Source organism: Carex rostrata, chromosome 4, assembly GCF_964058835.1.
Source record: "Carex rostrata chromosome 4, lpCarRost1.2, whole genome shotgun sequence".
Lineage (NCBI taxonomy): Eukaryota > Viridiplantae > Streptophyta > Magnoliopsida > Poales > Cyperaceae > Carex > Carex rostrata.
In genome coordinates this window covers 10,771,357-10,796,538 of record NC_135921.1, presented here as the reverse complement: position 1 = coordinate 10,796,538, position 25,182 = coordinate 10,771,357, and the positions used below count along the sequence as shown (strand labels likewise).

Below are 25,182 nucleotides of genomic sequence, written 5' to 3'. Positions count from 1 at the left end.
GCATCTCCTGCTCCCCGCCTTCTCTCCACTCTACGTGGTTCTTTATTACCCATACACACTCCATTGGGAAAACCGCTTTCTATCTCCTCTCTCTCTCTTCTCCACCATGGCAGATTCCTCCATTGGGGCGCTGGTCCCTTCTGTGGCCAAGACGGACGGTGTTCCCGCCGCTGGGTCTGCGTCGGAGACTACGGACGCAGGGGGAGGAACTTCGATTGGGGTCATGGATGCGACGGCGGCGGACGGCGGAGCAACCATGAACGACATCGCAGTCCCATCGGCTTCTGGTTCGTCTGGGGAGATGGATAGGGATCTTCTGTGCCCGATTTGTATGGGCGTGATAAAGGACGCATTTCTCACTTCGTGCGGCCATAGCTTCTGTTACATGTGTATCGTTACGCATTTGAATAATAAAAACGATTGCCCCTGTTGTACTCACTACCTGACTAAGAGCAACCTATTCCCTAATTTTCTTCTTGACAAGGTTTAAATTTGTTCAATTTACCGCACAATTTTGGTTCCTCAGTTCGTTTCTTATCAAATTACTTGTATTGAGGCAGTTCTATGCTAAAATTTGCGGCTTTTACTACCAATAGAACGTTGATTGCTGCCCAATTTTATCATGACAATTTTGAATTACTCATACTATTGTTGTTTTATAGGCAATAAAAAAGCTGTCGGCACGTCAGATTGCAAAAACGGCATCACCCATTGAGAATCTCCGGTTCTCACTACAGCAGGTCATATATCTTTTCATGCTCCTACCATATGCTTAGGTTATTTACTTGTTGATTTGTTCCATAATAGTATTTCTTATATGTAGGGATGTGAAATGTCAGTTAAGGAGCTAGACAGCATAATAACGCTTCTTGCTGAGAAAAAGAGGAACATCGAGCAGCAAGAATCTGAAACGAACATGCAAATATTGTTGGTTTTCTTGCATTGCCTTAGAAAACAAAAGATGAATGAGCTAAATGAGGTCAGTTTTTTCTCTGTTTGCTTCTTTACCTTTATATGTGCTTTTATTTTTAAAACATTCTGTACATTCTGTATGGGTAGAACTTACATATGTACCATACTTTCATATAAAGAAAACATTTTTATTTGTATATGCTGGTTGTTGTACACCAGTCCATTGTGTCTGGTTCAATAGTGACAAGTTACCAGGTGGTTTAAGTTGATTGAAGACTGAACTTGGGTCAAGAAGGAATGGTTCTGGGGTTTCGCTTTTGGTAGAACTGATCAGATATGGTATTGGCAAATTCTGGTGGGTACCAGACCTGACATGTGTCGATCTTTAGCAGCATTTTTCTTATGGGATTGTTTTTTGGCTTGCTTCTGTGTATCAGTTCCTTATAGAAAGTCTTCTCTCAGTTTGAGTACTGGTACCCTATGGCTATTAATTTTTTGTACTGGTATAGATATGCCATACCTACCAGCACCACCTTCCACTCTTTGCAGGTCAAGAAAATTACCAGCATGGTACCTTACAAGGTATCCATTTGATATCACAGTGAACAATGATCAACTAAATATAGCATCTCGGGGATCGTGCAGATCCAAACTGATCTACAATACATAAAAGAAGACATAAGCTCAGTAGAAAGACATAAGATGGAGCTGTACCGGGCGAAGGAACGATACTCGATGAAGTTACGTATGCTGATGGATGACCCCCCTCTTCTCTCAGCCAGGCCGTATACCCAGTCGTCAGACAAGCACAGTAGCATCTTTTTCTCCAACAACTCGCTAGCATCCCTTGCTGGATCATGCACTGCTGGTGTTTTGCAAAACAGAAAGACTGATGCCAAAGGTCAGGTTGTCGGTGCCTATCAAGGGTTGCAAAGACGTGATGCAATTACCGAATTTGAACCAGCTGGACCAGGTCCAGTGCAGTCTGGAGCTGTCATGGCTAGAAAGAGAAGGGTTCAACAACAGGTTAGATAATGTTTTGTTTTTTAATACCAACTCTTTTACTGTCTGTACAAGTCGTGAGCTTTTGCATGCATCAGTCAACATTTTTACATGTGCATCTCATTATACAAATTTATAATACAGTTTCAAATGTCACGCTTCAGTATACTGGAAGGGATAATAAATTTGTTTTTAAGTTTTGACAAGTTGACTTCGAACTAACAGATAATCTCTGTTTCCTTCCTGTTAATGTGCTAATTAAATTTGTGTTTAAGTTTCTACAATGATTTAGTATAAACTCAACATAATTTTTAATGATAATTAGATCCAAAGCTAGTAAATTTTTTGTTGCTTATTGAGATAATTAATTTTTAATGATTCTACATACATTTCCTATACAAGACCGAGATAGTTACCTTTCAGAGAATTTTAAGTATATAAGAGTTACATATGCTTTATTCTTTTGAAGGTGGAAAAGATCAAAATGATAGATTATTAATAATCAGAGCTTGAAACTTACTGTAAGTAACTGATTTTTCGTTTCAGATTAACTATCAAATGAGGAGGATGTTCTCTCTTTGATGAGGCTATTTGATTCAAATTGATGCGAAAAATTTATGGGCAATTTGGCCATTTTAAGTGACTACTTTTTTTTAGTGGCTTGGTTTTATGTACAAATAGTGAGTGAATTATAGTGTAGACTGGGAATAAAGCAGTAAATTATCCAAGAATTACTAGTGAGCATGATTGCATCTCTTATTTCAGAGTTTGCACAAATAACATGCAATTTTAACTACGTCATTAATACCATGTTCTTATTTTCATTTATAACCGTGTAATGTGATTGTTTTCCCTTCTTTTGGGACATATTCTTGTTTGAATGTAGATTTTGTTTTTAAAATATTGTCACATTCACTTTTCTTTTCTTTTTTTCCCTTGGAAAATAATGTAGTTCAATGAGCTTCAAGAGTATTATTTACAACGAAGGCGCATTACTACGAGCCAGGGGCGTAGACCAGAGGAAAGAGATTCAAGTTCACTTAGCAAAGAAGGATACCATGCTGGTCTCGAGGATTTCCAGTCTGTTCTGACTACATTTACCCGCTACAGGTACTTAATATGACATATTTATCTGTAAAAAGGCAATTAATTTTCATTTCCTTCTTCATAACATTGTTAGCTTTGGTTATAGCCGATTGCGAGTCATTGCAGAACTAAGACATGGTGATCTATTCCAATCTGCTAATATTGTATCTAGGTTAGTTATTTCATTCAATTTATTATTAGTTTAGATTCTTGAGTGTTTCTCTCTGTTTTATAATTTGGTTGATACTTAACACAGCATTGAGTTTGACCGGGATGATGAGTTGTTTGCCACAGCTGGAGTCTCAAAACGAATCAAAGTCTTCGAATTTTCTACTGTACGTCCTTTTCTCGTTATATGAGCTTGTTCGACATACAGTAATAAAATGAATTAACATTTTACACTTATCCTCTTTTGAAGGTGGTAAATGAACCAATGGAGGTACATTGCCCTATAGTTGAAATGCCAACCAGAGCAAAATTAAGTTGCCTTAGTTGGAACAAGTATTCAAAGAATATTATTGCAAGCAGTGATTATGAGGGAATAGTTAATGTTTGGGATGTAAATACTCGGCAGGTACAAGATGTGCTTTTATATTACCTATGGCTTCTCTTTTGCAAACTAATTTGTATGCAAGTGATTTGCACTTTCTCGTGTTTGAATTAACACCACCCGGCCTTTTATGCAATATGCAAATTGCAAGTAGAATCAAAGTACTTGAATCATTGGCTCAAAATACTTTACATTTTTGTACAAATCAACCAGCCTTTTCATCTCATGTAAACTTCAAACCCCATATTTGAAGTTTCTCATCTTTAGTTAAATTTAGGCTTGTGAAACAATAGCTTTCGTAGAGTGAGGTTAGGTATAGTTAACTATTATGCAAATAAGACACATATTAGATCTTATTTGCAATATGTAATGGTGTTATTCTCTTAGAATAGGAATATCTTATCTTATCTTGAAAGGTCTCGGCTTTCATGTTTTTAGAGTGTCATGGAATATGAAGAGCATGATAAGAGAGCATGGAGTGTTGATTTTTCACGCACTGAGCCTTCTATGCTTGTATCTGGTAGCGATGATTGCAAGGTAAAGTTACGTTCAATCATTAGCTTTTATTGGAGTTAGACCGTTTATAAAAATGGAGTGAAGTAGAGTGTGATGATAATTCTCTCTCCTCTTTTGGTTTCAAAAAGGTTAAGGTGTGGTGTACAAATCAAGAATCAAGTGTGATAAACATTGACATGAAGGCTAATATTTGTTCGGTTAAGTACAATCCTGGTTCAAGCATGTATGTTGCAGTAAGTATATTCACCCTTTTATGTGATTCTCCAAACATCAGTCATATCCTTTCTCCTTTTCACATTTTCTTTTGTTATTTATATTTGTTTTTTAATATCAGGTTGGTTCCGCCGATCATCACATACATTATTATGATCTGAGGAACACTAGCGTGCCTCTACATATTTTTGGGGGGCACAGAAAGGCTGTTTCTTATGTTAAGTTTTTATCTAACAATGAACTGGCATCTGCATCAACTGATAGTACTTTGCGATTGTGGGATGTGAAGGATGATTACGCCCTTGTATGTTCTTTCTAAATTCTCTGATTTTTATTTATATTTAATTATTTATGTTTACTTGAAAGTTTTCTTTTGCAAATAAAGCCCTTTATTCTAATACATCTTCAAATTATTTTGAACATTTGCAAAAGTTGCAGCTACACAACATTTACTGTAAGATATATGCATATAATATGTAACTGTTAGATTAGGGTAATGGGGCCGGTATATCCCATGAAACACAAATAAATTTGTCCCTAAATCTAATTAGCTCCTTCTTGTTTTCAAATCCCAAATTATCTCCGCTAATATGCCGAATTTTTATCGATTTAATGAATAATAAAATTGGGGACAATTTTATTGTTGCACAATGAACCTCTGTATTGGTGGATGGATGCTATATACAAATAACTCAAAATCATGGGGTGTTAGTTGCCAATGTGCGACATGTTGGGGTTTATTTGCCAAATAAAATGAAAAAGTATCAAATGGTGGGTCTTGTGAAAAACTTCTGCACCTGTTCTTTACTTGTAGAAAATAGCTGAACGATAGTTTATCTCAGAGGCGGATCCAGCAAGAGTATTCATTTTCAATAATTTTGTATTTGTACATGGTTTTCTTTTTGAGTAAAATGCTATGGGTACTGTATAATTGACCTCCATACTCAAGCATGGAATTTTTCATATGATTGACCTCCATAGCTTGAAAGTCTGGCTTTGCCTCTTGTTAATCTGGTCTAGATATGTGTCAGTTGTTGCCCTGGTGATAGCACTGAAACATCTATTTAGGAAATTTTTATATGAGAAGTTCTTGCTACTGCAATCATAATCTCCTGGTGCTGAAACTTTGAAACATGGCGCTTATGATTTTTGAATCTTTCAGATAAGGATATTTAAAGGCCACAAAAATGAGAAGAATTTTGTTGGATTATCTGTGAATAATGAGTACCTTGCTTGTGGAAGTGAAACAAATGAAGTTTGTGTTTATCACAAGGTACGTCATTCTTTTTTCAATATGTACCGACTTGCTTGTATTAACTATATAGGGACTGCCTCATTCTATTATGAAAAACTGGTATTACAAAGCATTTTACAAATTGGTTTTGACTTGACCATTGCTTAGTGGACTTAGCAGAATAAGATTCAAACAAAATCCAAATATGTTAATTGATGGCAAGCCTGGTATATAAGGTGTCCCTTGTACAGGTAGTTTGTCTTGTTCATTTGGGTTGACTGTTAAGTTGCCAGATTTAACTCAAATTCCCTGAGATATCTCAAATTTTGAGTTGATCTATGGGAAATCCGAACCATCCAAATCCTTTCTGCATGAAACTCAAAACACAATAATACTGGCCCCTGCATTCTGAATAGGCACCGAGAAAAATTGGCCCTGCTTTAGATAAACTGAAAATTTGAGATACCTCAGAGGATACAGACTCCTTTAGCTCCTCCTCTCCTCTCTCTCTAACTGAACTCAACTCTATAGGCTATATCCAAACCTGCAGCAGCCCATAAATTCACATCATCAGATTTAGATGACCCGGATGATGACACCGGCTCTTACTTCATCAGTGCCGTATGTTGGAAAAGTGACAGTTCTACGATGTTAACTGCCAATAGTCAAGGCACTATCAAAGTTCTAGTTCTTGCAGCCTAAATAGATGTAGAGCTTGTGGATTTGTAAATTTTACTACGGCGATTTATATAACCTAGGTACAATTTTTGGTACAATCAGATTCCATTGTCGAAGCAGAATGTGCATGTACAATGGTCTTACGTAAATTAAGTTATATGAAATATATTTTTAGGTTATGTAACATAAAACTCAATAATTTGTTCAGTGCTTTCTCTCATTTATTTTATTTAGTAACTTGGTAAAACAGAATTCATCAAACTTGATATACAATTTGAGTCGATACAATATAAATTGAAGCTTGGCTTCTTCAATTTATATTTATCCAATAAAATAATTATTGTCAATGCATAATTTATTAAGTAGCATAATTCCCCAGCATCTATTTAGTACATTTCTATAAAACAAATATCTTGATTAGGTATTGCTGTACAGTAGCATAATTTTCCTAATAATGTCTATTCCTACGGGTTTGAATTTAAAAAAAGAATGGCAACAAAGAAGCTGGAAGAATATGCCTTTTATTTTTCTAATACAAGGTCCAAAGTTACGAATCGGTAGAAAGATCGAAGGAAACAAATATAAAAGTTCAAAATAAAGAACAGCCGAACGATGGTAGGGAGCTGCACAGATGTAGAGTCATCTAATTCATTTGCATTTATTGGATTCTAAATAAACTTTTAAGGATCAGCAAACGATTTGATATATATGCACATGAAGAGATTTTCTTCTTGTGCAGAAATGGGTTGATCCCACACATGCACATGATTGCTTTCAATTAATTTCGTACAAGTTATTTTAAATTCTGAAATTACACAACTAAGAGTTTTCGGAGGTCTAATAAATAAATCTTAACGGAATTAATATTTCCAATGTCAACTGTACTTTGGGTCTCTGGCGAATTAAGGCCGTAAGCAAGAAATTTGACTTGGGACTTGAAAAGGATATTTGTTTGTTAATTTGCTCGTTAAATCAGAGTGCTGTCCCATAACTTAGCTAATTTATATATTTATTTCATATATTTGTCAGTACAGCTAAATTTATTTTTTTTTATTTTTTTTGGCAAACTACCTGTAGGCTTAGTGCAGCTCAATTGCTTACTAAATCATAAATGATGCTTTGCATGGTTCTTTAGTAATAATATATATAGTAGTATTGCTGTACCTTCAAAGTCAAATATGGGGACCATAAGAAAATTTCCAAGTGACTTTCTAGGCTACTACTAGAGATTTGCTCTCGGGTAGGGTACGGGTACCTCGGGTAAATCTGGGACGGGTAACGGGTAGGACAGGTACGGGTAGAACGGGTACGGGTAGGCGGGTTTTTTTTTAAAAAAAACTCTACCCTACCCATTTCATATCCGTGCCTGTCTCGGGTAGGGGTAACGGGTACCTCGGGTAGGGTCCGGGTTTTTTTTTTCTTTTTTTTTGAAAAAAAATTGAATTTCAAATTTAAACGGGTTAACGGGTACGGGTTAAACGGGTAAAGGGTGCGGGTACAAAGGGTAAAGGGATGCGGGCACGGGTACAACGGGTCCGGGTAGGCGGGTTTCGGGCACGGATAAGGCGGGTACGGGTTGGGCGGGTTTTTTTTTTCAAATAAGGGGGTCTGGTCCGTCTCAAACCCGTACCCGTCTACCCGTTTACCCACCTATACCCGAGCACGGGTACCTCGGGTAACAGGTACGGATTTTGCAGGTCAGGTTGAACCCAAACGGGATTTAGCAAACCTCTAGCTACTACTAGGTAAATGGTAATGTATTCGACATTATAATAATACAAAATTTCAATAATTTAAAATAGAGAAACGTTTTGGTCTCCCGAGCGCGTCCCCCAAGTAGTTTAACAGAAAAACCTTCTAATGTTGTCTAACTTCCATTTGCAGCGCTAATATCCAAATATTTAAAGCTCTGTTTATAACATTTAAAATGTTACTCAAAAGCATTTAAGCATCTATCTGAAAGCATTTAAATTCTAAATTTAGATAGTTTTAACTCTTAATTACTTTTGTTTTCAAGTCAAAAAAGAAAAGATTTATTTCACCTACTTTTTTTATTTTTCTCTAATCATTCTCATTATTTTTCCGATAATGCGTGATGAATTTTACGAATCTAAAAATACGAACATTTTCTATTCGATTTTATATTTCAAATAAAATACATGAAGAAATACTTTTGAGTTATTTTGAAGTCATTTTTTATTAAAAGTAAAGCTTATGACCACTTTAAATTTTCAAGTTTTTAAATCTCAATCTACAACCATTAAAAATTTTCAAGGCTTTGTACATGAGATTTATATGCTTTGTACATGAAGTGTTATTGTTGAGGTTTATACGTTTTGAAGTGTTATTGTTGAGATTTAAATTCTTTGTACACGATGTTTATACGCTTTACTCTAGATATTTTAAGTGTTATTAATGAGGTCTATACGCTTGTACATGAGATTTATACGAAAGATTTGAAGGCTTGTAAACAAAGGTTTAAATTATTTTGAAGCAAAATAATAAAAAAAAACTGAAAGTCACAGAGATTTGACGTGGTAAAAAAATGATGATCCAAATATAACTCGAAAGTTATTCTTCATGGATTTCATTTGAAAGAGAAAATCGAGTAAAAAACGTTCGTATTTTTAGATTCGCAAAATTCATTACGGATTGTGGAAAAAAATGGATGAAAATGATCAGAGAAAAAAAAAAGAGTGAGTGAAAGGAATCTTTAATTTTTTAGCTTGAAAACAAAAATAGTTAAAGGTAAAACTATCTAGATTTAGAATTTTAATTTTTTTTTCAGATAGTGGTTCTAATTCTTGTGAGTAGCATTTTAAAATATTATAAACATAACTTTAAATATTTGGATATTAGCGATGAAAATAAAAATTAGATAATATTGTACGGTTTATTTTTTGTTAAACTACTTTGAAGGTTTTTTTTTTAATTTCTTTTTGAAGATTTTTGTTAAATTACTTTAGAGATACACTTGGGATTTATTTGGGAGTCAATTATGAATTTCCAACATTAAAATATATGTAGTGGCTCTTCGACTTCTTTTATCAGGCTCCTTTAAAATAATATGTAGTGGCTCTTCGACTTCTTTTTATTTGTTTAATTTTGCTTTATATTTCCTTTTATGAATTCCCAACATTTCTACATTTGTCGAAACAGCTAGCGACCAAACTAGAGTCTCTATGCCAATGGCACTAAAAAAATACCTCTTAATTATAATACCTTTTGTTCTAACATGCACAACCTCTCTTCTATAATTCATATTTTTTTTATTTTTTTGGCAACATATCTGAATTCATATCACCTAAGCCTAAGGTACCTTATTTTTAAGTTTGAATCTGGTCCATTCGTTATATATTAACCCGAATCTTAAAGAAATCCTGTGCTTAATATTCTTGAATTTGATCGGACGGTTGAATTGAAACTCAAAGGATGCATTCTGTAATAACATCCGAACTCCTATCTCTGATGATGATAAAAATGTAGAGCAACAAAAATGTGTAGCCCCATATATATATCAAATGACCCGAGAGGGATGATGGCCCCTCTGACTCCTGGATCAGATGTAGCCCAGTGTTGACTCGTTACACCGAAAAGAACTCATTTAGTTGCGAACTGTCGTAAACCGGCTAATGCAGTATATGGTCCACTCCTATGTATACGGAGTGAATGCTCGATCCGATCAGTTTTGAAGTAACCGGACTGGTCAAGCACCCATGCTGGTTCACCATGGATGAGTTGGTTCATTTTTTTTTGTACCAGTAGAGATTCCAGTTACCGTTGGCCCTTGCTTGTTCCGGTAACCGGCGAAGGAACAACACGGTGCGCCAGACCATAGTCTATAGAGCTCAACTGGAGCACCCCAGAATTCGCATCCTATGAGATATCTCAAACTTTTAGTGTTTTTTTGTGTGTGTGGAAAATCTCAACCGTTCAAATATGTTCTGCACGAATCTCAAAGCGTAAATAATACTGCCCCCCATGCGCCATCCCCGAATAGGCACTCAGAGGATACGCACTCAGCACCCAGGCCAGGAGCAACTTCAACTTTAGAAATTTTGCATGGGACCCGGCGGCTGCATGATACACTTAAAAATGCTGCATTATATATAGATCGAAATTATAGCAGGTGCAATCTATGTTTCTTTTAAGTGGGCCAAAGGATTTAGCAGTAGAGTAGAGTCACTTTTAAGAACGGTCCGGATCTACTAATTTTAATAGATTCTCTTTTAAGATAGAGGTGATCCAAATTCAACAAAGAATTGGAGCTTCATTAATAATACTTTTGATTATTGCTACATGCAGGAACTGACCCATATGGTTTCAGGGAGGGGCAGTTATTATTTTTTGGATTTTGAATTTTAGTGGAAATTGGGATGTTCTGATCGACTTTGTCTCCCATGCAATTTTTTTTCCCTATCTGGATATTTGATTTGTAATTCGGAGTTAAATTTAGAGTTAAAAGTTAAAACTAAAATAAATTTCTTAAATTATGATTGATAATTAGAATTATAGTTAGAGAATCAAAAATTACAAGCCAGAATATTAGAAAGTATAAGTTAAATCATTGTTTTTTTTATTAAGTACTTAATTAGTTAATGAATTTAAATCCGATTTGATATTTTTTTGCCTTCTGATGAAAAATTCTGAATTTGCTTCTGATTGCATGCATATATACATATGTTCGTATGAATAAATTACAAGTGGAAATTAATACTTTTGTGGTTTCTAACATTAATTCTAAAGATGTTCAATATCAAGATAGTTTCAAATATGAATTTTGACATAATTAAAATGAAACGAAAACAACCGTTAGACTGGGTCTGTGTCAATAATTCTGGATCTTATTCAATTAATTTCTACGTACAGGGAGGAGCCAACGAGTACTATTTGTACTATTAAAGTACTGTTAGTGTTAACAACCCCACAAAAAGGTCAAATTAAAAACAGTCAAGTTGCATTATTTGCAAAAGCCGTAATATCACTCAAAACGGGAACTCAAAACTTTAAAAAATATTTGACGGTATTTAAAAAAATGACCTTTTTTAACACCAATTAACGGTATGTGTGTTCAGGGGTGGATTCAGAATTTTCGTCTATAGAAGGAAAAAAAAATATCAAATTGAGTTTAAATTTATTAACTAATTAGGTACTCAATAAAAAATAATATTTTAACTTATACTTTCTAATATTCTGACTTATAATTTTTGATTTTCTAACCTATAATTCTAATTACCAATCATAATTCAAGAAATTTATTTTAATGTTAACTGTAAATTTAACCCGAATTACAAATTAAATATTCAAATAGGCAAAAAAAAATTCAGAAGGAGGCAGAGTCGATAAAAACGTTCTTATCTCCACTAAAACTCAAAATCCAAGGAGGACAGTTGTCCTCCCATGTAGGTCTCCATGTGTGTGTTTATAAAATTAAAATTCTTTTTTAGGGTTTATAAAATTTAAAGAATTAAAAAGTTTAATGGTATAAGATTTTTTTAATAAATATTGGAGATCAAACCATCCAATAATTAAATATTTACAAGAGATTCTCTCATCCAGATTTCTAACATATAACCTATCACACAGATAACATTATATATATTACTAGATCAGGCTGATAATAAGTTCAATTGCGATTTTTACAACTTGGAAGCATTATTTTTAATTGTAAAGATTGCTGTATTACAGTAAACACATAGTATATATAAAACAGGTAACTTGGTTTAAAACAGTGTATATACCGAGTGAAAGCTGGTTATAGGTGGCCACTGGCCAGGCTATATCTGTGTATTAGTTGCTTTTGACCAAGAGCTCTCTAGCAAGGTACAAATAAACAACTGCTTGGAATTATTATGATGAATAAAAAGACAAAAAACGCTTAAAAACAAATAGAGAGAAGAATTTGCGAGATCTTTCTCGACTGAGCAAGGGGCGTTGAGGTATGTAAAGAGGGGGCGTCTCGGCCATTTTTTGGCCCTTAGATGAGGTCACGAGGCGCTTTAAATCGATCACTAAATCGCACCGAGATAAAAGAAAATTATATACACACCCTTTCAAGCCGCTCCAGCGTTCCTCTCTTCTTCGTCAACCTCACTTTGCCAATATTTCTATAGCAGAAAATTTCACGGATACCCCTCCAAAAGTTCGAAATTACTTATTTTGATCTAAATTTCTTTACCCTTCCAAATTTAAAAAACTTACAAAATAACGAGGACTTTATAAATTTCAAAAACTCAAAAACAGATTAATTGGTACATTTATCATTAACAAGCTACATATATTTTATTTTTAATAAAGAATACAATATTTTACAAATTTAAAAAGTTTTAATTAGAAGATAATTAATTGGGTCAATTTGTGTGTTTCTGAAATTTAGAAGGGTAAATATGATATTATGAATTTTAAAGGAAAATATACGTAGTTTCAAAGTTTTTGAAGGGTATAAATGAAATTCTCCCTTCTATAATTACCTGACGCAGTGATGCGTATTAAATTAAGAATAATTGAATAATGATTGGTGCAGCACTTTACTGACAGATGGGCCCGGTGGTAACTGAAGGAGAAAAGCCGTTCTTCAAAATAAGTAATTGGTGGAGGCCGGAGGGCTTGATGTCAGGAATCTATAGTGACTTGCTACACCATAATATTATTTATATCTGCCACAGAGAATTTGGACTTCTCCAATGCAGCGTTGAAGTTCGTGATCTCTTGTGGAGCTAATTCATGTGGGAAAAATAGTTTGTTTTGTTGAACAAAAAAAAAGGTATTTTTTTCTAATTTTCTTTTAGTGTAAATATGATATACAAAAAAAGTTTGGATCCATAGATAAGGGCTTAATTTGGCAACCATTAAAATAAGTTACAATTTTTGAAACCTAGCAGTTGGAATACAACCATACAAATTAGTATTGACTTGAGGTTCTAGTATTTTTTGAATTTTACTGGTTTTTTTTTTTTTGAAATGGTATTAATAAAAATTTCGGTTAGTATTTTTTAGAAAAAAGAATATGCTTCACTAATTATTATGTACCTTTAACCAGCTAATATATGAATTCATGTTAATTCTATAAAAATAAACACATTAGTTAGATATTATTCATGTTATTCTATACAATCATGCATGCATAATATTTTTAGTTTCTTACAAGCTTCTGTTCAATTTGAATAAGCATTGTCAACATATATTGCCAATTTAAGCTGTTATATATGCTATTGTTTATGAATTCCATCCCCACAAATAAATACATACAAAGCAGAAAGTTTATGTGAAAAATTATTTTGGGGTACTTAATAATTTATGTATACTAAAGACTGAATTTTAGCTTCACAAAAAATAGCACACAACACGATAATTAGCTGCACAGCATTTGTCACATTAGAACTTAAGAATACGTCACCCCTCTATTACCGCCCCTGGATGAATGAAACGCCAATTCCTGATTTGTAATATATATTTTTAATTTAATTCTTTATTGACCGACGGGTCACTAGTTTTTAAATCATATGGTATCACTGACTCTCAACAAAAATCTATTTTGATGCAAGCTGTGATTTGTGATACTCCTAGATCCGATACCAGCTGGACCCTATATATAGGAGCACCTAACCCTCCCATCATACATGCCAAAACTCCACAGAACTAGTAATAAACACATTCTACAATCTCTCGTAAAAACCTCTATTATTAGATCTCTCTCTATATATATCTTCAAACTTATTCTAAGACATCCAAAATTATGGCAACCTCCATTCACCATGCACCATTCACCGACTTGAACAGCCGTTCCAACTCGCCGGGACGCTGCAACTTCTCTTCCATCAACTCCGCCCAGTTAAACAGCCACCAGCAAGTAGATTCGTTTGGTGGCTACGATTCGGATGAAGAAGAACTAGATTACAAGCCCCTTTATGGTAATTTGCATAATGTTGAACCCTCGATCTATGATCCAAGAGACGAGCGCACATTGGACTCGTGGATCAAGCGCAACCCAAACTTGATTCGACTCACCGGCAAACACCCTTTTAACTGTGAGCCGCCATTACCACGGCTCATGCATTATGGGTTTATCACTCCCACACCACTTCACTATGTACGTAATCATGGATCCGTGCCACGGGCTGATTGGTCCACATGGACTGTGGAGATAACAGGCCTCGTCAAGCACCCAGCCCGGTTCACCATGGATCAGCTGGTGCATGACTTCAAGCAGATAGAAATCCCGGTAACTCTGGTCTGTGCTGGGAATAGACGCAAAGAGCAGAATATGGTGCGGCAAACCGTGGGGTTCAATTGGGGTCCGGGTGCCATATCCACGTCAGTTTGGCGTGGGGTCCGATTGTGTGATGTACTGAAGAGGTGCGGCATAATGACTCGAACAAAAGGGGCATTGAATGTTTGTTTTGAGGGTTCCGATGAGTTGTCTGGTGGTGGCGGATGTAAGTATGGTACAAGTATCAGACGAGAGTTCGCTGTGGATCCCGCTAGAGATATCATTCTTGCTTACATGCAAAATGGAGAGGTTCTATCACCTGATCACGGCTACCCGGTTAGAGTCATAGTTCCCGGGTTCATAGGTGGCCGAATGGTGAAGTGGCTGAAAAGAGTTGTTGTTACTACACAAGAATCTGATAGCTATTACCATTACAATGATAATAGAGTCTTGCCATCTCATATCGATGCAGAGTTAGCCAACACTGAAGGTATATATATATATATATATATGTGCAGCTTATACTCTGGTTTGCTTTCATTTTTTTAGCTACTCACTTAAAACTTCTATTTATTCTAAATTACTAAAGATTATGCATGGTTTTTGGCTTTGAAGCTTGGTGGTACAAGCCGGAATATATCATTAACGAGCTTAATATCAACTCGGTTATTACAACGCCGGGGCATGACGAAATTCTTCCGATCAATTCGGTGACCATGCAAAAGCCGTTCACCATTAAGGGTTATGCATATTCAGGTAAGCAATTCAGTACTACATTTCTTTTTCTAGAGATGCTAGATATACATACTAGTATATTACATATTGGCTCGTGCTATGTATCCATATATAACTTTATTTTCAAAGTTCAAACAATCGATCTGAACCATTTAAATATAATTTTTGTATACAAATTTACTTGTGGACCAAATTTTATATTGTTTAGAAAAAAAAATTTAGATAGGTAGAAAAAAATGTTTTTGGATGATTAAATCCAGGGGCGAAACTAGAAAATAGAGATTGGGGGGCTGAAAAATCAAATATAGTGTAATATCATTTTATAAAGGAGGCTAAAAGATATTAATGCATATAAAAATTACAAAATTTAATGGACCAAACTACAAATTTTCAAACTATAGGGGGGTGCTTAGCACCCTTTCCCCACCACTATGTTCCGCCCCTGATTAAATCTAGTTTTTAGTCTAGTGGCGAAGACATGCACATGACCTTTATATGAGAGGTCATGAGTTTAAAATCCGAATAGGAGAAATTATTTATTGCAATAACAAAAGAGTATTTAATAGTTGGGTAGCTTGAGCTCTAATTTGAAAAATGCTAATATGCTACACGTAGCATATAGGGCATCCGTGGAACGACACAATATTTGAGTTTTTAAAATCCTAACGAATATTTAGATCAAGTAATTTTTCACCTATCTAAAAAAAATTCTAAAAAATATAAAATTTGATTTGCAAACATATTCATATGGAGATCATGTTGAACAATTCGAATTGACCGTTAAGGATTTTGGAAACTCAAATATTGAGCCGTTGCACGGAGGACCTCTATGCTACGCGTAGCACCGTAGCCAACTCCCTCTAATTTTTACTTGAAAAAAAATTGTTTTTAGATAATTTACAATTTTCAAATCAAGAGTGATTTTCTACCATCCTAAAAATTAGTAAAAAAAATTAAAAACTATATAAAATTCCATCTGCAAATACATATTTTATAAAACGGTTCAAATCAACTTCTTGAACTCTAAAAACAAAAATAAACGTCAACAGCGCATGTGACTTTGTAAAATATGCATATTACCATATATAGTATAGTATAAAGCCAATAATGAGATATGCTATATTAATTTGGACCATGTTGTTTTGTATTTTTCAGGAGGTGGTAGGAAGGTAACAAGGGTAGAAATAACACTCGATGGAGGCGAAACGTGGCGGGTGTGCACACTTGACCATCCCGAAAAGCCAACTAAATTTGGAAAATATTGGTGTTGGTGCTTCTGGCAATTGGACGTGGAGGTATTGGATTTGCTTGGTGCAAAGGAGGTGGCGGTTCGTGCATCAGACGAGTCTCTTAATACCCAGCCTGAGAAACTCATCTGGAATGTTAAGGTATGAAATTAATTAAAGCCCAAATTTTATAAAACAAATTAGATAAAATGCATGTAAACCAATTAAGTAAAAACTAATTTTCTGAACCTAATCAGAATATATAATATAGGCAGGATCGATGTACTGGTATCCAAAAGTACCAGTTTAATTTATGCACACATGCAGTACCATTGTACCAATCCGTTGCAGAGATATGATTATTGAAGGGTTTATTTATTTCGATGTTTGAGTCTTTAATAAATTCAAATAAATCCTAAACTAAAAACATTATTAATTAGTTTGCTATAAATATGCAGGGAATGATGAATAATTGCTGGTTTCGAGTTAAATTCAACGTGTGTAAGCAGCACAAAGGAGAGATTGGGGTAATGTTCGAGCACCCTGCCCAGCCCGGCAACCAATCGGGCGGGTGGATGGCTCGTCAGGCACACATTGAAACTACCGAGAGTGCACAAACACTAAAGAAGAGCATGTCTGCTCCCTTCATGAACACCTCTACAACACAGTACAGCATGGCCGAGGTGCGTAAGCATTCCACTAGAGACTCAGCATGGATCGTGGTCCATGGCCAGGTTTACGACTGCACAAGTTTCCTCAAAGACCACCCAGGTGGTACAGATAGCATATTAATCAATGCCGGGACGGATTGTACTGAAGAGTTCGATGCAATCCACTCTGACAAGGCGAAGACGCTGCTTGACATGTACCGAATCGGCGAACTTTCTGCCTTAGAAGACAGTTCAAATGCTTTGAATCTTACGAGCATAAGTGAGAATTCAAAGGGGTCGGCAGTAGCCCTCGCCAACCCGCGTGAGAAGGTTCAATGCAAACTTGTGTACAAGGAAAATATCTCACATGATGTACGCTTGTTTCGTTTTGCTCTGCCATCTTCCGACCAGGTACTCGGCCTTCCGGTCGGGAAACACATTTTCGTCTATGCCACTATTGATGGCAAGATATGCATGCGTGCTTATACACCGACTAGCCCGGGTGACCAAGTTGGCCATTTTGATCTCGTGATAAAGATCTACTTTAAAGGAGAAAACCCGAACTGCCCAAATGGAGGTCTCTTGTCGCAACATCTCGAATCTCTTCCTATTGGATCAACCATTGACATCAAGGGCCCGACTGGTCATATCGAATATACCGGCTGTGGAAAGTTTGCGGTTGATGGCAAGAACATTTTAGCAAAGCGACTTGCTATGATCGCGGGTGGGACCGGGATTACACCGGTGTACCAGGTTATCCAGGCAGTGTTACGGAACCAACCGGAAGACACAACCGAGATGCATCTGGTGTATGCGAACCGAACTGAAGATGACATACTATTGAGGGAGGAGCTGGATCGACTGGCCCATGAGTATCCCAACCGGCTCAAGGTTTGGTACGTCGTAAGTCGTGTCAAACGGGTAGAGGAAGAATGGCGTTACAGTGTTGGACATATCAATGAGAGCATACTCCGGGAGCATGTACCTGCTGGTGGTCCCGATGCGGTTGGTCTCATTTGTGGACCCCCTCAAATGATCAAAGCGGCGGTGTTGCCGAATCTTGAGAAGATGAACTACGACATTACAAATTCTTGCTTCTTATTCTAAGCACCAGCTAAACACTTATTATATGTCTGCTGGGAGTTTTCCAACACCATCGAACCCAAATCCGTCTGATGCCTGGTTTAAACCGTCTGATTCGCGTTGAGATTTGTGCAAGCAAACTTAAATTAGCATAAATCTCGACGCATATTGAACGGTTCAGACCGGACATCAGATGGATTTCGGTCCGATGCCCATAGGAAACCCTCCTCTCCTGTTATTAGATGTCTATATGTGTTAGTGTATGATAATGTCTGTTCCGGCGGAAGTGTCTTTTTGAGGGGAATAAATGTGTAAACATTTCAACTAGAACTGGATTGCAAGTTTTGCTCTATTAAACTTGCTCTATTACTGGGTTTATAATAAAGATTATGTTTACATGTTATATATTCGCTTTTATACAACAACTAGCAATAAATATTGACATATATATACAATCCACCTTTTCTTGCTTGAAAACAAGAACAAAAATTTGAGATATTTTTGTAAGACGTATTGTTTTTTTTGACAAAGGTAAGACGTGTATTGTTAATTTTGATGAAAAATGCATATATGTTATACATGCACCATTATTTGTCTTTGTTCATTTGGAGTATGCTTGGTTGCAAAATAAAATTTCAAATTAAAAATAACTACTGTTTGTATTATTAAAATATTCAAATTTCAAAATATCTGGAAATAGTCTATTCTAATAAGACAAAAAAAATTTGAATTCACTGTTCTCAATCCAACTAAAGATCCTTCGTGCACTACTAAGATATTTTTGAATGATATTTTTGAATTAAATATTAGTCCGAGCTTCACTAAGTCAATTTGGTCATCTTTTCAACGGGGGAGAGCAGGGGGAGAGCATGATGGCGTGCTCTGTAAATTTAATTTAAAGAAGAAGAAAATAGAAGATGAAAGGAGAGTTTTTATTACATTAGAGAGGCAATAATTGAATGGGAAAACTATTTTGATTTTTTTTTCCCTCGTCTCCTTTTTCTTTCTTTCGTTTGTTGTTTTTTTGGGTTAAAATTTATAATGAAAAATAATTTAATTGAACAAGCTGATTATTCTTCTTATAAACTTTTTGTAACAAGTTTTAGGATCCGTTCGATTACAGAATGAAGGGCGATTTGATGGACATCATATCAAATTCGATCAGATCAGTGACAAATATATATATCTTGAGTAATTGGGGTTAAGTGAATCCTATTTATTAATACAGTAAAATTGAGTTCTGTATTTTCTTGAAAATAACTCTCATAAATTGAAAGTTTACCTTTAGATGTCTAGTCAAAATTATTCAATTTGTATCAAGATTTATATGTACTTGATCCGTACGAATTTTAAAATTGTTTGCACTAATCTTAATTTGAATTTAAATCTAATATCGAGCCGCCTCTGATTCCTTCGATTACGTGATTTTAATTTAAACAAACCACATGTTGTTCCGTGTGCTAAATAAAAAAAACACAACTAAACCATTTGAAATGATGATAATTAAATTGTTATAAAACAAAACTACACTTTCATGGTTACCAAAAAAGTCCAATCGAACTGAGTTTTCGTACTATTTATTTTCTGTTTTATGTAGGCCCCTAGCTCCAAGTGGTACGGAGAGACGCTGTCTTTCTTCCGAATATTCTTTTTAAAATTGCTGATAGGATATTCCTTGATTTCTTCTTTACTTTATTAATTATTTATCAAAAATTTAAATAGCGTTTATCGCGTCATAGCGTGCCAGCTGAAAAAACAACGCTATTCTCAAATAGCGCGCTATAGCGCTGATAGCACCATAGCCTTTATAGTCTGAAAACACTATAGCGCGCTATTTAGAACTCTGTTATTTACGACCAGAACTCTTTCATATAAGAAATGGCAAAATCAAACCCAATCCGAAACACCCACCTGATTCGACCCGAAACAATATCTGACCCGACAAAACTGGTCTAACCTGACACCAACGCAACAATTCTGCAAAGTCAAGCAGATCCGACCCGATCCGAACATGATCGGTCCGTCTTTTTTTTTACTTTAAAAGTAATGAATCTCACTTAATCTGACGAACTAGCCAATTTGATATGATTCGAATTCTGAAAATGTCAAATTGATCTGAATCCGACGTGACTCGATCGGACCAAAATCCAAACATGATCGAAAGAAGGACAACCTGGAATTCGACATGACTCGGTCAACTAGCGAGCTGGACCCGATCCGACCTGTTGGGTTGCCACCTCTCTATCTCACATATCCCGTCTATCATAGGTGAAAAGACGCTGAAATTTATTTATTTTTCACTAAAAAAAAAGAAAAAAAAAAGATGCTGAAATATTTTTTATCTACCATTTTATTATTTTAAAATTTTAACTTTATCATCGATTTATGAAAAATTCAAGAACAAAGCTAGAGTGTGATGTGCTCATCAAAAAAAATTTGGTGAGTACAACTTCAAAAGACTGTCGAATTGGTTTCAAACAACAAATTCAAATCTATGTACTACATGAGTGATGCATATACATGTAAAATTTTAAAAGTTTCTAATTTTTTTATTACAAGACCAAGCGGTAAAAAATGATGAAAAATGAATATATAAAACAACTTATAAATTTTATAAGATTTATTTCTTTTATCCCTTGACTTTATACAGTTTGTACTAAATGAATTTAGAACTTCCAAATAATTTCATATTGTTACGTTACGAAATTTTTACAATTAAATTGAAATGATTTAAAAGGAAGAACCGATAAATTGTGTTAATAAAATGGAAGTTTAAACCTTAATTAAGGTTTCCCTAAGTAGTGAGTGCGGGTGAGGGATCCGCAGTGCGGATTAGTTTAGCCGCACTCATGAATTTCTGTATTGCACTGAATTTTCCTGAAATCGACTAAGTAGTGAGTGCGGGTGAGGGATCCGCAGTGCGGATTAGTTTAGCCGCACTCATGAATTTCTGTATTGCACTGAATTTTCCTGAAATCGGCTAAGTAGTGAGTGCGGATGAGGTTGAACCGCAGTGCGGATCAGGTTCATCCGCAGTAGGCTCGGACTTTTCCTGGATTCGGCTGACAACCGACTAAGTCTCGAGTGCGGATTAGGTAACCCGCAGTGCGGATTGGCTAATCCGCATTCAGGGTAATTTTAACCCTAAAACCCAAATTAAACCTTCTCTCTCTCTCTCTCTTCCACCATTCCCCATTTCTAAGTGAAATTCGTCCAAGAGAGAAGGAAAAGATCCCGTGAGTTTCCGTTTCTTCCAGACTCCCGATTGTTGCGAGAAATCGAGTTTGGAACCGAGAAAGCAGCCGAGGATCTCTCAGAACCCTTCTATTTGGTATTTCTTTCTCTCCTTTTTACTTTCGAAACCTCGAATTTTCTCGATTTCTCGGATTCTCGTTTTAAACCCGAGATTTGTGCTCGAATTGCTCGAGGACTAGTTCCTCTACACTTCTTACTAGTTTGGTTGTCATTCTTTTTCCCGATTTCTTCCGATTTATGAAATCTGATTTCTAGGGTTTCGTGCCAAAATTGAAAGTTGGCATAATCGTGATTTGATTTGCCTAACCCGACCAATTAGACTTGTAATCGGTAGGGTTGCCTCCTGATCGTGAATTTTTAGAACATTTAACGGCCGATTTGAGGTTTTGACCAAATTAGGGTTAACCAAACGGTGGATTGAATTGAACCGAGAACCAAAGTAGTGAAACGGTGATTGATGGTCACCAAATGGAGTTTGTATGGTCCCGAGGACCTAGATGAATTTTGTGTGGTTTTAGATGATGTTGGTAAGAAATAATGAACCGAACGAATTGATACCAAAAACATAGAAATTGAATAGGGAAGGTATAAACCCTAGCACCACTCGATTAAACTCCTCGATCCTGAACCAATGTTAAACCTAGTATACGTATAATATAGGTGTAGGTTCGGTCGAGCAAGAACTTGCTAGACAATACGAGACGTCCGATCCTTAAGCTAAGCGGTACGCTCGTCATAATAAGGTGCGGGATTCTTGGACTTGTTTGATACTTTATTTTCAGGAATTAAACTGTTATTCGTTTGTCATGTTGAATATCATTGATTGCATCATTGAATTGTGTAAAGCATTTGCATAGCCCAATCAAATTAAACTCGAATTGATGTGACTTGAGTGATTTGCATGCTGGTATGGTTGTAGGTTGTGTCGATCTATTATGATCTGATTTGATTGAAAGTCACCACGATTTGATTTGATATGTATGTGAATGGATTTACGAAGTTAACACTTGGATCCAATTAATTTGCCAAGTCGGGCTGTATGCTGACTTGGATTCCCAGGATCCTAAATGGCCTTAGGTGAACGGCCCTCGATATTCCCAGTACCGGTTGGGACGAGGGAGGGTGATTATGTTATGAGATGTGTGATTGGAAATCGTGGTTGACTTGTGTAACGTCTATGGCTCGGTAGCATTTTCCTACGTGTTAATGCATTTGAACGGTCGATTGAATATGACGAATATTGGAAACGATTCTAAAGTGGATTTTCTTTACATGATTTGAACCAGACCTTAATAAACTGTTAAGCCAAGCGGTTGCAGATGGGTGTCAGATAAAGGGTCCAGCGGTTGGCCATCTGTAGGTGTCAGTAACCCTACAGATGTGGGTTTGATAAAGGTTCAGCTCGAAAGAACATCTGTAATTGCTACAAGCCCTACTGAACTGAGTTAGGAATCGAGTTAAGCCAAAATATATGTTGTGTTTGAGATTCATCTTGGAAATTCCGTAAACTGTGTTTCAGGTTGATTAACTGTTGTCGAGTAGTGGCATTCTGTTATTTATGTTTTCTTATATAACTGTTTGCATTGTTGTTGTTTGGGTTTCATTATTGAATATAGAGTTTGATTGCAAGTCCAATAATTCAAATGTGGCAAATTCGCACTGAGAATTTATTCTCACCCCCACCTTCCCCGTTATTTTACAGGTATTGGTGCGACTGATTCCGGAGAGGCACGAGAGTAGTAGGCCTTAGTAGCTTACCAGTATATGACCCTAGATATCTTTTGTTGTATAGATTTAGGGTAGGCCTCGTGGTTGGTATCCGGATGAGATACTTTTGTTGTATTATATGCTGACCAGACTGTGTACTCTGATATATATATTAGAAACTTGTTTGAATTGTTTGTTGTTTGGTTTGAAATGTGAGTAGCCTTGTAAGCATACACGGCGTTGTATGCTTACGGCGGGGGACTGTTACGACCCGTGGCCGCGGGGTGTGACACATATACATGCATCACTTATGAAGTAGATGGATTTCAACTGTTTGGACTCGTCGTTTGAAGTCAATTCGATAAAATTTTGGAGTTGTGCTCACCAAACTCTCTTGATGAGTACTTCACACTCTAATTTTGCTCAAAATTCAATATTATCATGTAGAGTTAGGCTAATATGACACTAGTGTTATATCAAACTAAATAACACCACATCTTAAACCCTTAGATCTGCTTTAAGATTCGTACAAAACGCTTTTACTGTTCAAGCACTTCATTTTGTACGAATCTTAAAGCAGATCTAAGGATTTAAGATGTGGTGTTATTTAGTTTGATATAACACTAGTGTCATATTAGCCTAACTCTATCATGTATGCAAACATTGTTTGCATAGAGATGTATTTTTTTTAATTTTGTGGACATTATCTATGTGGATTTTTTTTTAAAGTAATTAATTCTAAGGCAGAGTTGGTACATAAATTGTTTGAAGTGACGAGAACCAAATAAAATCACATATTTCAAAACAAATCTAATTAGAAAATCAGTATTTGATCTAATGAAAAAGACAATATATGTATAATGAGGAGGGATCCACTTACACCCTTTTTTTATGGCATCAGATTACACTCTACATTTTCAAAGTTCAAATAGTCGATTCAAACCATTCAACATGATGGATATGTTAAATTGTGCTTGCAGATCAAATTTTATATTTTTTTGAATTTTTTTATTATTTATTAAGATGAGTACAAAATTTCAATGATCTAAATATAACGATTTCGTTAAATACTTAATAACTAGTAAAAAATTTGAAAAAAAATGTAAAATTTGATATGCAAGCACATTTTAATATATCCATCATGTTGAACGGTTTGTACTTTGAAAACTTTAAAAATGTAGCGTGTAATTCGGTGTTACCAAAAAAGATGTAAGTGGATCTCATAATTCTGATAAAAAAAATATTTGAGTAGCTTTCTCACTCTCAAAAAAAAAAAAAGGTCCATTCAAACTTAGTTTTCGTATGATTTATTTTGTCTGTTTTATGTCAGCCCCTCCAAGTGGTACGGAAAGAAAACGTCTTTCATCAGATTTTTATTTTTTTAATTGCTGATAGGATAGTCCTTGATTTGTTTTTTTTTTTTACATATTATTTATAACCGGAACTAATCATATAAGAAATGACAAAATCAAACCCAATCCAAAGCACCCAACTAAATCGACCCGAAACAATCTGTGACCTGACAAAGCCGATCTAAACCCGACCCAACACAACAGTTCTTCAAAGTCAAGCATATCCGACCCGATCCGAACATGATCCGATCCGTCTAATGTTACTTTATAACTAATAAATCTCACTTAACATGACAAACTCGCCAATTTGATCTGATAATTTTTAGAAATCAAACTAGCTTGTGAACTGATTCGACCCGTCTCGTTTGATTGCCATCTCTTTCCCGCATAATAGTTGGTCCCGTCTATCGTGAAAAGACGAGGCAAATTAAGAGGTTTTGTATATATATTTTTCTTTTATGAAACACAAAAATTAATGGAGAAAACCTGGGTTAAAATGAATCATAATTTTATCAAAAGATGATATCGAACATGTTCTTAGTTTATTTACCGTGGGGGTACTTGTTGTTAGCATATCATAATTCAAAATTACCGTTGGGGTACTTGTTACATGAACTGCGAGTAAAACTGATACTATTCATAAAAACATTAAATAAGGGACCTTATTGAAAACTATTTTTAACTTGAAGTCAGCTTGATTAATGGACTAGAAAACTATAATACGAAAAAAGGAGGGACCAAATATGCAATTAGCCCAAAACCCTTAACCCTCCT

General features: G+C 35.5%; 2 protein-coding genes across 3 annotated transcripts; both read left to right on the top strand.

The window, feature by feature from the left end:
* Positions 1-6,411, top strand: COP1 (Transducin/WD40 repeat-like superfamily protein). Of its 2 annotated transcripts, XM_078301412.1 has the most exons (13): positions 7-484; positions 663-740; positions 824-979; positions 1,558-1,938; positions 2,867-3,024; positions 3,107-3,172; positions 3,257-3,335; positions 3,419-3,574; positions 3,989-4,087; positions 4,195-4,299; positions 4,401-4,583; positions 5,442-5,552; positions 6,045-6,411. In XM_078301412.1, exons 1-13 carry the CDS (start codon positions 107-109, stop codon positions 6,213-6,215), a joined length of 2,121 nt encoding a protein of 706 aa, XP_078157538.1. In that variant the 5' UTR covers positions 7-106; the 3' UTR covers positions 6,216-6,411. The 2 variants fall into 2 exon arrangements, with proteins under 2 accessions (XP_078157539.1, XP_078157538.1); XM_078301413.1 differs by lacking the exons at positions 5,442-5,552; positions 6,045-6,411 and adding an exon at positions 5,300-5,429 and having other exon boundaries at positions 1-484.
* Positions 6,412-13,926: 7,515 nt separating this feature from the next.
* Positions 13,927-18,497, top strand: LOC144553312 (nitrate reductase [NADH] 1-like). Its single transcript, XM_078301411.1, has 4 exons — positions 13,927-14,890; positions 15,016-15,156; positions 16,291-16,523; positions 16,820-18,497. The coding sequence occupies exons 1-4, from the start codon at positions 13,927-13,929 to the stop codon at positions 18,116-18,118; spliced, it is 2,637 nt and encodes an 878-aa protein (XP_078157537.1). The 3' UTR covers positions 18,119-18,497.
* Positions 18,498-25,182: the final 6,685 nt, after the last annotated feature.

Coding starts and splice junctions, on each gene's coding strand:
- COP1 (XM_078301412.1), top strand. CDS start 107: ATGGCAGATTCCTCCATTGGGGCGCTGGTCCCTTCTGTGGCCAAGACG. Junction 3,336..3,418: donor AAGTCTTCGAATTTTCTACT/GTACGTCCTTTT, acceptor CCTCTTTTGAAG/GTGGTAAATGAACCAATGGA. Junction 4,088..4,194: donor CTGGTAGCGATGATTGCAAG/GTAAAGTTACGT, acceptor GGTTTCAAAAAG/GTTAAGGTGTGGTGTACAAA.
- LOC144553312 (XM_078301411.1), top strand. CDS start 13,927: ATGGCAACCTCCATTCACCATGCACCATTCACCGACTTGAACAGCCGT. Junction 14,891..15,015: donor AGAGTTAGCCAACACTGAAG/GTATATATATAT, acceptor TTGGCTTTGAAG/CTTGGTGGTACAAGCCGGAA. Junction 15,157..16,290: donor TAAGGGTTATGCATATTCAG/GTAAGCAATTCA, acceptor TGTATTTTTCAG/GAGGTGGTAGGAAGGTAACA.